General features: G+C 38.8%; 1 protein-coding gene across 1 annotated transcript; it reads left to right on the forward strand.

The window, feature by feature from the left end:
- Positions 1–7,308: 7,308 nt before the first annotated feature.
- LOC128740179 (jerky protein homolog-like) lies at positions 7,309–8,569 on the forward strand. The gene is made up of 2 exons (XM_053835707.1): positions 7,309–8,271; positions 8,426–8,569. The coding sequence occupies exons 1-2, from the start codon at positions 7,309–7,311 to the stop codon at positions 8,567–8,569; spliced, it is 1,107 nt and encodes a 368-aa protein (XP_053691682.1).
- The last annotated feature ends 4,915 nt before the right edge of the window (positions 8,570–13,484 follow it).

Genomic DNA, 13,484 nt, shown 5'->3' on the forward strand with positions numbered 1-13,484 from the left:
TTAATCTGAACACTTTTTAATTTGAACCCCGTTGGTTTGCACGACGTGCAAATTAAAAATGGTTCAAACGTCATATTCAATATGACATCATTTGCTTATGCAGACAATGCACATAAACACGATTTATTTTTTTTAGCTGATCTAGCGTGTTTAATCTGTTTCACATTGCGTTTTCCCAACGATTATGGTAGAAATCTGATCGGAGAATGAATATTCGCTGCTTGCAACTGCCAACTGAATCAAACCACCAAAACAATAACAAAGAGCAGGTCAGCCAGTTCACACAAGTTCTAGCATATTTAGGGTTACCAGTTGTTCAAATTAAAAACTAACCCCGTTAGTTTGCATGAGGAATCGTTCAAATGAACGGGGGTCCACTGTACTTCTGTAGAACTCATAATGCTAAAAAGGCGAAATAGCGGGTTATTAAAATGCTACGCCACAAGCATTCAATAAACATTCAATTGAACATTCTTTTTGTATCGAAATAGTATCGACGGTATATCGTTTACTTGTTATGGAAAATAAAAATAGATTCGGTCGGGATTTAAAAACAAACTAAAAAAGCAAGCGATTTTTTTATGCATCTCAAGGGGAGCAGCAGGATAAAAATAACCATTTTTTGTAATGCTGAATAATGTTACCACCTACTAGACAGGGCTCGAACCGTGAGTTAGTCATGTAACCTCATTCGTTTCCTTGCACCTTTGCTATCTGAACCATAGCGGACGTGATTGTGATTGAGTGAGTTGAAATATGCTAATATGCTAATATGCTAGCGTCACCACCACTATAGTTTCCCAACTAAATGATTCTTTTGATTTGCACACTGACAACCTTTGGCTCCTCTGGCGCTAGTATATATGGACTATAAGCGTTATGCTAGCGCCAGAAGCTAGCTGTTGTGAGTTTAGTGTAGAATTTTATGCGCCTTTAGCGACATGAACACTATAGTTTCCCAACTAATTTGACATAAGTTTTATCCAAGTGGGGACCTTTCGCTTGGATGTCTGTTCTCTGTGGTGATATTCCCTCTCATATCAAAGCTACTTGCCCTGCATTACCAATAGGGTAGAAAAAGACGGCACCCGTTAGGTAGAAGAGGACACGAATAGTGGCCGTAGAATAACAAAATAAGAAGGCAAGTACAAGCCGTTTATCAACACTTACGGCTCGTTTTAATGCAATTGACTAAATGCATCACATTGTTATGTTATATGCGCATATATTGCTTTCTTTAATGCTGATTTACGTGAATGCTTCTATGCATCAACAATGTTAATATACGTTTTATAAGCATTAAGATTGCTAATATACAAAAGTTTGGCACCAGGGATGTAGAATTATTTCCAATATATGGTTTTGGATTAATGCTTATGGTTACTTGGGCACAGAGAACAGACATCCAAGCAAAAGGTCCCCACTTGGATAAAACTTATGTCAAATTAGTTGGGAAACTATAGTGATGGTGTCGCTAAAGGCGCATGAAATTCTAGACCAAAATCACAACAGCTAGCTTCTGGCGCTAGCATAACGCATATAGTCCATATATACTAGCGCCAGAAGAGCCAAAGGTTGTCAGTGTGCAAATCAAATGAATCATTTAGTTGGGAAACTATAGTGGTGGTGTCGCTAGCATATTAGGTGATTTTAATTTGAAATTTTATCCAAGAATTCCCGAAAAATTTGTTCCTGAATGGATGTCTGTTCTCTGTGAGTTGGGTATTTTGATATTATCTTAAAGCTCGTTTGAATAACCTTTCCGCAGACAGCAACTTTCTAGATAGTCAGCAGCGCAAGATACAGCCTGTATAAGAATATTACATATACAAAGGCGCTACGTAGTGAGACAATTCTGCGTCTATTTTGTATACCACCTTAAAGCTGGCAGTCATTTGAATAACCTTCCCGAAGACCGCAACTTGCTAGACGGTCAGCAAAATGTAAACAAACCGAGTGAGGGTTTCTTTTCTTATGCTAGTCCAGCAGAAAACCCTCACTCGGTTTGTTTACATTTTGCAGATTGGCCTTTTTAGCCAACTTTTAAGGTTCAGAATTTTCTTTGATTACACAATTTTTCATGAATCGTGCAAAATGTTTAGAAAGTAACTGGGAACGTGTTCACGTGACTGAGACCAATAGATTAAGTGAGTTCGTGGGGGTTTTCTGGCCTTTTAAGAAGTAGCATTAATAGATGGTAGATGGATTTGAAATCATAGTGGTGTATGTACATTGTGTGAATAAATCGTATATTTTGACAAAAATTGGGATACCATCAAATGTCTTCATCTGCCACACCTTTTTAAACCTCATTGGGTCAGAATGTGATTCCAGCTCAATAAGGTTTAGAAAGGTATGGCAGATAAAGACATTTGATGGATTAGTAGCGAAAAATCAGAAAACGACGTCAAACTACAAAAACAAAGCGCGTTGGACAATGGGGTTTGTTTTTGGAGTTTGACGTCACGCTTCATCGTGATTGGTCGATTTACGATTCCACCCATACCATGATGAAATTTCTTCACTGCACATAAACCCGCTTAGGCACGTCCGGCAGAAATCAAACAAAAATCTGGCAGCGAAAAACTTTTTCTGCCATACATTCTGCCGGATTTCTGGCCGCCGTCACCCGTGAAAACTGGCAGAAATGCAACAACAGTTTCGGGCAGAAATTTCGCCTAACGGTTCTATTTTGATTTTTCTGCCCGATTTCTGTTTGGTTTCTGCCAGCCATATCGAACAGTACCGGTGCACGAACCGGTTCGGCCGATTTTCCTTATTTGTCAAGGGGTCGGTCACTCGGCACAGCCGTTTTTATCTTGGCGACTTGAAACAAGCTGAACTGCGCCGATGCTGTACCGAAAGTGCCGAACTGCAAGATTTGTTAAATTCGTTATAATCTGATAGATCTGGCAACCCTGCGAGATGATTTTGACAACTGGCCCCATAAATGTTATTTTTATAAGTCTTTAGAGGTGTGCCGCTTGATATCTCTGGAGTGCCGCGGTGCAATGTGCTGAGTGTCCGACCCCTTGTTATTTGTCTTATTTTTCATTACTAAAGATAGAATGTCATCCTACAAATTACGTTAAACCAAATTTATATTTATTATTGTAACTTTTTATTTACATTATTATATAAGCACACACACATAAAGTAGAGATGGTCGGGTAGCGGAAAATTTGCCCGAAACCCGCACCCGTACCCGTACCCGCCGAGTTCGGGTCGGGTTCGGGTATTAAAAAAAATAATTTGCGGGTTCGGGTCAGGTACGGGTTCTCAATTTTTGTTTTTGAAACCGGGTACGGGTCGGGTCGGGTATCTCTATTGACCACATTTAACACTAAAGATGGTCGGGTACCCGGGCCCGTCCCGTACCCGACGGGTTGCGGTCGGGTTCGGGTATCAAAAATAATAAACTTGCGAGTTCGGGTCGGGTACGGGTTTTTAATTTTTTTCTTAATCGGGTACGGGTTGGGTTCGGGTATTCAAATTTCCATACCCGACCATCTCTAACATAAAGCACATAAATGGCGCACAAAAGAACACCGGTACTGGAAACAATTTTCTGAAAAAAGGTCTGGTTATAAATGCATCACACTAAACAGAACAAACATTTTTATGATTATAGTTATAGATGAAGATTTTTTGATATGTTTTGTGTGGCTATACGAACGAAAACTGAAGGTTGCAATCAGGCTTGTTATTTCCTCACTCATTGTGCAAAAAGTGCAACTTTTTTTGTTCCACACAATGAGCAGAACTGCTTTCATAAATGAGAAGTAAATCCACACAATGAGAAACAGACTAAACACAATGAGAAAAACTGACGTGCAGAAAAATTTCTTAATGCGCTCTTTAAATGAGCAACTTTCGGTTTTGCTCCCGGTCCTCTCGGTAGCTACAGCAGTAAACCTGGAAACAAAAAAAACCGGTGCGCGTACAGCAGCTATAGACTCCACCCCATCGGCAGACAACCATGTTTTCGCCGCCAACATCTCGTGTGTGCGAAAATGAGATAGCATGTCAGCACAGCGTTTCACTCAACTGCCAGCAGTCTGATTTGGGCCCGCTGTCAAATTTTGAGCCCCGAACATGCTGTCGCTGACGTTTACTGCAGTTCGATATAGAGATGTCGATGGGTTGATAGACTCAGAGGCGTCAAGACAATCAAAAGTCGTTATATTTTGAATCTTAGCGGAGAATTGCCTTTGTTTATAATGGGACTTTCCTGTTGATACGCGTCAAGAAGCAAATGTATGGGAATTCAAATGTTGCCATATCTAAATAACATTTTTCGCACTGTTGCCGTTGTGACATGCCTAACCATATAATGCAGTTGCGTTCACGGGCAGCCAAACTCAACTGAATATACTAAATGTAAGAATCATGATTCAACTGCATTAATGGATTAATATTTTTCTGATGGCAATGACCGCTACTGACAATCGTCGTTTTTTCTCAACGCACTACCCATGTTAAAACTACCCGTAGTTGTCATACGTCAGCGCATCGTATCAACTTATTCAAAGTGTATTAACATTCTCCTCAATGAGTAGCACAGTGTGCGGTTGCTCATACAACTGCGTTCAGCAAGAAAGAGCACAGTTAAAATGAAACGGAGCAGAATAAATCGCGTTGAAGACTGAGCACAGTTTGAATTTTTCTCTTCTCTTTTTTTCTTCTGAGGGGGTGCCATCCATGATTGCAAATATAAATTTGTAATTTTCTTACCTAGAATCGGAAACTGCAACGAGCAGCTCAAGTCATCTCTTGTCGCTTGTTATGACATAAACAGAATAGAGCGAAAAACGAAGAAGATGAAGCGGTTCTTAATGTCAAAATCAACCGGCGCCATATTGATTCTGTTCGATTCCTGCCAGGCATCCGACTTTTTCGTAAGCGGGCACCACTTAACCAACATTGCCACACCTGTATATATCTGAGAGAGAGTCGCGGAGACGGTCTTCTTTTTCTTATGCTTTGGCTGTTCTTCTTCTTCCTATTACGTTTGCTTTCATGTTCGGGCAAATAAATTAAACTTGTGTCTCATTGGACGTGTGAAGTGTGCATTTTATAATAACATATTTTGGTGTTAATTGTCACACGGGCATTTCAGTTTTTGCAAAAATGTTAATTTACAATTGAGACAAACAAGACTAATTCAATTCCGAATGTGTTTTTCACAAAAACACCAGCAGAAAACTTATGAGAATTAATAATACTTTTCCATTTTGGGACAACGATAACGACTGGCTGCATTTGACAGATCGTACTGGCTGCATTTGACGTTAGAATTTTTCCTCTTCGCGAATCTCTCTCAGGTATATATCACATTTATTTTAGCTAGATCCCGCTTACGAAAATTTCGGATGCCTGGCAGAAATCGAACAGAACCAGTTTTCATTTTTCGCTCGATTCTCTTTATGTCAAATGTGACACTTTGAGGCAGGAGAAAAGTGGTTCATCAGTTTTGCAGTTTCGGGCAAAACGTAAGAGAACAATATAGATCATTACACGGGAGCTCCTAACCACACTTTTTTGACAGCACTTGGTGGTTTGCTTACATGGTGTTAAAGTTTGAATTGAGTTTTCTATCTTTGTCCGGCAGATAATGATACAAAATTATAGTTTTTATTTAAGAGAAAGCACCTTACATGCATTTTATAGCACCTGTTGCAGTAATCCTTCACGAAATTTCAAATCGAAAACGCTGGATGTGACAAAAAACATGTAAACAAACCACCAAGTGGTGTCATTTGACGGCAAAATGACGTCATCGCAAAATGATCTATTGTCAATTGCAAGGAAAATTGTACCATCCAAAGTGCGATATCGCTAATAAAAGTGCTATTTTGCATTAAATCGTAGGGTAGCACCTAGAAATACTCAGAGGTGAGAGATACGCGGAAGCAGCCATCTAGGGAGCCAATCGAGCAGCGAGAATGATCAAAAGGGAGCCAATTGAACACGCATACTGTTTGCTTAAATGTTTGATTAACAAGTATTGAAATAGTTATGAAATCTACTTAAGCTATTGTCACGCACCTTGAATATTATGCTCGGACACAGTGTGTATAAAGATTTGCAATGCATTTTACACTGATTAAGTTGAAAGATATATCACTCTATTGTGCAAAATTGATGTACACAAAACAGAAGCGGATCATGTTGAAAACGATCAAGTCACACTGCTACGACATTTTGCTCCGCAGCAAGTGCTGGCAGTTTTAGTACACTGATGTCAAATCGTTGGCTTTAGTTTCCGCGTATCTCTTAGTGTGAGTATTTCTAGTACAGCACTCGTTCGCTAATTGCACGAGCAGACCAGTGCATCTAACGAATTTCGTTTTTTAATTGCACTAAGACAGAACTGTCAAGAATATTGGGGGGGGGGGGTGTGTACCAATGTTCGTTTTATAATTGAGCTTTGCAACTCTCACATAAAATATACATTTATTCGTGCCATTATAAGCGGGGTGACATAGGACTACAAATAAGTGCGTAATATGAAATAGTCCGATCAAATGAACCCAATTACAAGCAAATTGTAACTCGAATTGATATTATCTATTCAAATGTTATATATATATATAAGAGCTAGCGACAGTTGAAAGTTTTTACCATAATATTATTTCACTCTGTTATTCTGGCATGAAAAACACATGGCCGAGGAGTATAAAACAATTGCAAGCCTTATGCTACAAGATTCGAATTTACGACGACTGCTTTGTTAGATTAGTATCGTAACTCGAGGCTAGCTGGGATGACGATAATTAATGACATATTTTAGATATTTAATATTTCGCCAGAATATTCATATTAAATATTAATATTATTTAAATATTGTCAATTGCAAGGAAAATTGTACCATCCAAAGTGCGATATCGCTCATAAAAGTGCTATTTTAGCTTAAATCGTTTCGGTCTCTTCGGTGCACTTATTGCTTGGAAGATAACGAAAAAGTGCGCCGAAGATACCGAAACGATTTAAGGTAAAATAGCACTTTTATGAGCGATATCGCACTTTGGTTGGTACAATTTTCCTTGCAATTGACAATATTAAATAAACGAAATTATAACATAGATTGTGTGGAGCATAGTTTATTGTTCATGCTTTGTTATGTCACAGATTTGTGCAATATGGACACAATAAGTTACACATAGCGATTATGAAGCGTGGTATGCCTTTGGTTCTCCAAGTTTACAAAAAAAAATTCTGTGGTTGCTGTGATGTTTGCTAGTTCTGTCAGTGGTCAGTGCAATTCTGTCGTCCTCGTGCAAAGTGAAATTTTCAGAATTATCTAAAATGGAAAATACGTTGAAAACGCAAATGAAACGAAAGCATGTCATCCTGACTTTAGCGGAAAAGGTACGTATAGTTGAAGAGGCTGAAGAAGGAACCGAATCTCGTGAGATAATCGGGAAAAAATACGGCGTGGCAGGTACCACCGTTACAAGGATCTTGCAAAATAAAGCTGCGTTACGTCTGAAACTGAATCATTTCAAAGAGCATGGTGTGAATAACAGGAAAACTATGAAGGAACCACTTTTACCATTGTTAGAAAAGGCTCTGTACGTATGGATTCTGCAACAACGTGACGAAGGAATTATTGTCACATCCGACATTCTGCGAGCTAAGGCCGAGTTATTGCTTGGTTTACTTAAAGAACGTGGTGTTTATGTAAACCAAACGTTCACTTTTTCGGAAGGATGGGCGCGACGCTTTAAAGAACGTTTCGGGTTGCGCATAAAGCGTGTTGTCGGAGAAAAGGTTTCCGCTGATCTACCCGCTTATTTGAAATTTAAACCTGTCTTCGCCAAAAAAATCGACGAAATGCAACTCAAACCATCGCAAATATATAACGCTGATGAATCTGCTATATTTCCGAAGCTGCTGGCGTCACGTAGCATAATAACATGCAATGAAAAACAAGCATATGGGCGGAAAGTTAATAAAACCCGCTATACGTTTATGCCATGCTGCAACGCCGACGGTTCCAATAAACTAAAACTGTTGTTTATTGGAACCGCTGCCAAGCCACGTTCGCTCCCTCATAAGGCCGAACTTCCGGTGGAGTACTGTCATTCAAAAAAAGCTTGGATGACGAGGCAACTATTCCACACATGGTTCTACGAGCAGGTTGTTCCGTCTGTGCGAGCTTTTTCCGCGGAACAAGGCCTGCAACCGAAAGCTTTACTTGTGCTCGACAATTGCACGGCGCATTACGATGGCAGTGACAACCTGGAATCCGACGATGGGCTGATACAGGTAAATCGGAATTTATAACATAATTATAGTAACTACCCAAGCAACAATGTGACTTTTATTGTCCTCATAAGAGTGTAACAAAACCCAAATTGTTACTTGGGTATAAATCTGAAACAAACTTAACTTAAAATATTGCATTGGCGTCACTTTTTAGGCTATCTACCTGCCACCGAATGTGACCTCCGAATGCCAGCCGATGGACCAAGCCGTCATTAATGCCATCAAAACCAGATACAAGCGCAAATTGATGTTGGCTTTGGTCCTCGAAAACGACTATTTACCCTTTGAAGACAGGTAGAAAAAAATTAGTCTTCTACAAAGTATGAGCTGGCTGGACGAATCCTGGAAAGAAATCACACCAAGAACCATCAAAAACTCATGGAAAAAATTAATAGATCAGTTTCCAGAAAGTACCGGATGCTCTACGCAGGAGGAGTTTGCAATATCAGATATGCAGACTCTTGCTGCTTCAGTGGATACGTTGGCAGGAACTACTACATCTGAGGAAGATTTAAAGCTTTGGCTGAATGACCGTATATACGACGCTAATAATAACCCGGCTTGGACTACAAGCGAAATCTTTACCGATGAGCAAATAATGCAATCGATTTTGGGAGAAAGCAATTCGGATTACGGTGCTACTGATGGTGATGATGTAGAAACCATGATTGATGCTTCATCGATAAACGTTGGAGATCATTCAGAGACCCTGTCATTCGCCGAAGCTCTCCAATCTGTTGACTGCCTTATTCGTTATTTGAAAGACGATGCAACCCAAATAAGTCGACTGAATTTAATAAGAACTACAATTGTCGAAAACGAATGGCGTAGGCGCAAGATTTAAATAATTTTATTATAATAAAAAACTGATAAAATTTTAAAATGTTTCTCCATTTAGCATCCCCTTACCAAACTTGACAGTCAGACGTCACAGTGAACTTTGACGTTTAGTTTGACTTTTAACCGTTTTTTAATTGCACTTTCGTGCAACTAGCGAACGTGCAATTAAAAGGCAGTGCATCTAGTGAACGTGCAATTAGCGCACAAGTGCTGTAGCACCTGGCTTGGCACCAGGAGAGAAATGACTTGAGGGAAACTACCTACCCAACCGCGGACCTACCAAAATGGAATATTTTGCGGGTTGAAATATTTCACAAACGAACTAATTTGACAGCGCTAATCTTTGATGTGGCGGACACTGAAACTAAAATCCGGAACTTACCTACCAAAATGATTTTCTCAAAGAAAGAGTACAAATAACAGAACCAAATATGCAAGACTGTTCACCTCGAACGAAATTTCCCACAACCGATAATGAAATTTGGCAAATTGGAAATAATAGCTGGGACATTGGCCAAGCAGGAAAATATTAACTTGTTTGGCCCAAATGATATATGTGGCTACAGGAGCACATATGCGAAAATTTAGGATTTTCCATATATTGGGTACTTGAGTCACACTAAGACCTATTGCGCGACTCCCACAACTGATAATGAAATTCGGCAAATTGGAAATGGTAGCTGGGACATTGGCCAAGCAGGAAAATATTAACTTGCTTGGCCTAAATGATATATGTGACTACAGGTGCACATATGCGAAAATTTAGGATTTTCCATATATCGGAAGCACTTGAGTCACACTAAGACTTATTGCGTGACTCGCACAACTGATAATGAAATTCGGCAAATTGGAAATGGTAGCTGGGACATTGGATAAAAGCAGGAAAATATTAACTTGCTCGGCCTAAATGATATATGTGACTACAGGAGCACATATGCGAAAATTTAGGATATTCCATATATCGGAAGCACTTGAGTCACACTAAGACTTATTGCGCGACTCGCACAACTGATAATAAAATTCGGCAAATTGGAAATGGTAGCTGGGACATTGGCCAAGCAGGAAAATATTAACTTGCTCGGCCTAAATGATATATGTGACTACAGGAGCTTATATGCGAAAATTTAGGATTTTCCATATATCGGAAGCACTTGAGTCACACTAAGACTTATTGCGCGACTCCCACTATCATTTCCAATTTGCCGAAATTCATTTTCAGTTGTGGGAGTCGCGCAATAAGTCTTAGTGTGACTCAAGTACCTGCACTGAGAAAACTTTTCGTATAGTTTCTATGTGTCCCACATATAGATTTTTGCAATGTGCCCAGTAAATGATCTTTATGTGCCAAACAGTTATCATTTATGTACAAGCGAAAAATGTGCACATACTGTTCATATGCGCATAATTATTATGTGTATAATTGCACATACTATTCATACGCGTATAATTTTTATGTGTATTTCTGGGAGGATTGTGTTTATATGCGGCTCATGATAATCATATGGGATTTTATATGGAAATTTACTATTAGTTATGTGCAGAATATTTTGAGTGTGGTATATGGAAAATCTTAAATATTCGCATATGTGCTCCTGTAGTCACATATGTCATTTGGGCCGAGCAAATTAATATTTTCCTGCTTGGCCAATATCCCAGCTACCATTTCCAATTCATTGATTTTCCATATCAGTTGGGAGACATGAGCAATAAATCGTAGTGAAATTCAGCCTTTCTTGGAGGAAACCAGTTTGGTAGGTAAGTTCCGGATTTTAGTTTCAGTGTTTGCCACGATAATAATTAGCGCTACTATATTTATCCATCCAAAATCGTCTATATTTCCATGATTTTCCTCACATATACAGCACGCTGGCCTGACAACTTAATATTTTCATGCTTGGTCAATGTCCCAGCTATCATTTCCAATTTGCCGAATTTCATTATCAGTTGTGGGAGTCGCGCAATAAGTCTTAGTGTGACTCAATGGCCTTTGATATATGGCAAATCTCAAATTTTCGCATTTATGCTCCTGTAGTCACATATATCATTTGGGCCGAGCAAGTTAATACTTTCCTGCTTGACCAATGTCCCAGCTACCATTTCCAATTTGCCGAATTTAATTATCAGTTGTGGGAGTCGCGCAATAAGTCATAGTGTGACTCAAGTGCCCCGATATATGGAAAATCTTAAATTTTCGCATATGTTCCTGTAGTCACATATATCATTTTGGCCGAGCAACTCAATATTTACCTGCTTGGCCAATGGCCCAGCTACCATTTCCAATTCATTGATTTTCCATATCAGTTGGGAGACATGAGCAATAAATCGTAGTGAAATTCAGCCTTTCTTGGAGGAAACCAGTTTGGTAGATAAGTTTCGGATTTTAGTTTCTGTGGTCGCCGCATCATAGCTTAGCACTGTCAGATGGGTTAGTTAGTGAAATATTTCAAACTGCGAAATATCTCATTTTGGTTGGTCCGTGGTAGGGCGGACCGAGGTAGGTGAATTCACGCAACATAATAAGAAGCGGAATTCAACTACCTCACTTGGCTGCCTACCAAAATGAATTATTTCATTAGTTTTGGTAGGTCCGTGGAGGGGTAGATAAATTCACAGAAGTGTGAGAATGCATGATGTGTATTTTGGTCGGTGTATAAACCAAATCGCTATTCGCTATGTGCGCGAAACGGTGCTGCCACCTTCCCAAGTTTGTTCTATTTGTGAAGTCTGTGCACAGGTTTGTTAAAGAGTGAAAAGGATAGACAAAACTTTGCACCAAATCTTCACAAACTTTCCATATGGCAGTTCCATGGAGTACAAGAGATCGATTTGTGCTTACATAGCGAATGTAAGCACAAATCGATCTCTTTTACCCTAGACAGACATACAATTGAGTATTTTAGCGGTATTTAAATTCTCACATATTATGATAATATATGATGTCACTGTAAAGTCACATGAAGACTTTTTTAAATTTGATGAGTGAAAGTAATAAAAAAAGCATTTTTTTCATTTAAAAATTTTTTTTTGAATAAGACGATAGCTTATAAGTAAACCATTTTTCTTCTCAGCTCGCCTTAGACAACACAGTGGATAGATAAACTATGGTCATCAGCCGATACAGGTTTCATATGGGAGCTGTCAAAAGCTCGGTCAAAATGAAAAGCTCTATTAGAAAGATAGAAGAGAGGAAGAGAACTTCTGACATCATTTCAATCAATCGGCTTGGTGGATATCTGTCAAACAGCAAATCATTCTATTTTTGATTTTTATTAATTTTTTCATCAAATATTCACTTAATTAAAATAAAAAAAGAACTGTTAGATTCAGAAAACGACGGGCTATCAAATGAGTTAAAAAAAGCAACTTTTTTGGGAAAATTAAAATACCCAATTGTACCAGCGTTGTACGTGTACAGCGTTGTACATGTACAACGGAAGGGTGACAGACATACTGCTGTACGTTGTACGTGGTTGTGCTCATCACCGATAATCTCTAATTGCATGGTCTAAGCAACCCGGTAACAATGTGACAGCTCCCATACTAATCAAACGTACCTAAAACTGCTGGTTCATGGTTCACGACAGATGTTTGAAAGCGGCGTAAATATCGAAGAAAGAGTTTATTATCATTTGTTTTGGCAAAAAATCTCTTGTGCATATAAGATCTGAATTGGTTTATTATTTCAATAGAGTATTTTACGAACTGGCAACATTATGTCAAGCATCAAAACGTTTCCGTGGTAATGACAATAGCAGCATAACTGGTTCTTCTGTCATAATAACATGCTCTATTTGGTTCTGTCATGTAACAGAGTGTTTTTTGTACAACTGCAACGATCTCTATTGCTTGGATTTACTCTTGAATTTTGCTTAACTTGTTCTGTTAACGACAAAATCGATCCAGCAATCATAAAAGAGCATTTCATTTTGAATTGCGCAGCGGATAACTTTCAATGAAACAGGTAATATTTAAATACTTTAGAGCAGACAACTCGTACACAAGAGTGACAATCTTGTAATAAATACCGCTTTTTATCTTGTAAACAAATCAATCAAACAACCCACCAAGAATTCAAACAGTTTTACCGAAAACATGAAACAATGCTGAAATAATCAATACGCACTTTTCAAATCGTTATCCAGACAGCTTTTTGCGTTCACATTTAACGTTACAAAAATTAACATTTCCTTTGGAAATCGAAGGTGCGTCAATTTTGGCCAGCACGTAGAAACGATCGTCGCGACATTTTTGACACTGGCGGGTGTTATGGGAAACTATTAATAACTGTCACTATGTTACGGGGTAGGGTCTAAGCGTTGATTTTTGTTCCTATTCACGAAATGTTAACACAAATTTCAAGATGCCGAGCGTTT

This window comes from Sabethes cyaneus, chromosome 3 (assembly GCF_943734655.1).
Source record: "Sabethes cyaneus chromosome 3, idSabCyanKW18_F2, whole genome shotgun sequence".
Lineage (NCBI taxonomy): Eukaryota > Metazoa > Arthropoda > Insecta > Diptera > Culicidae > Sabethes > Sabethes cyaneus.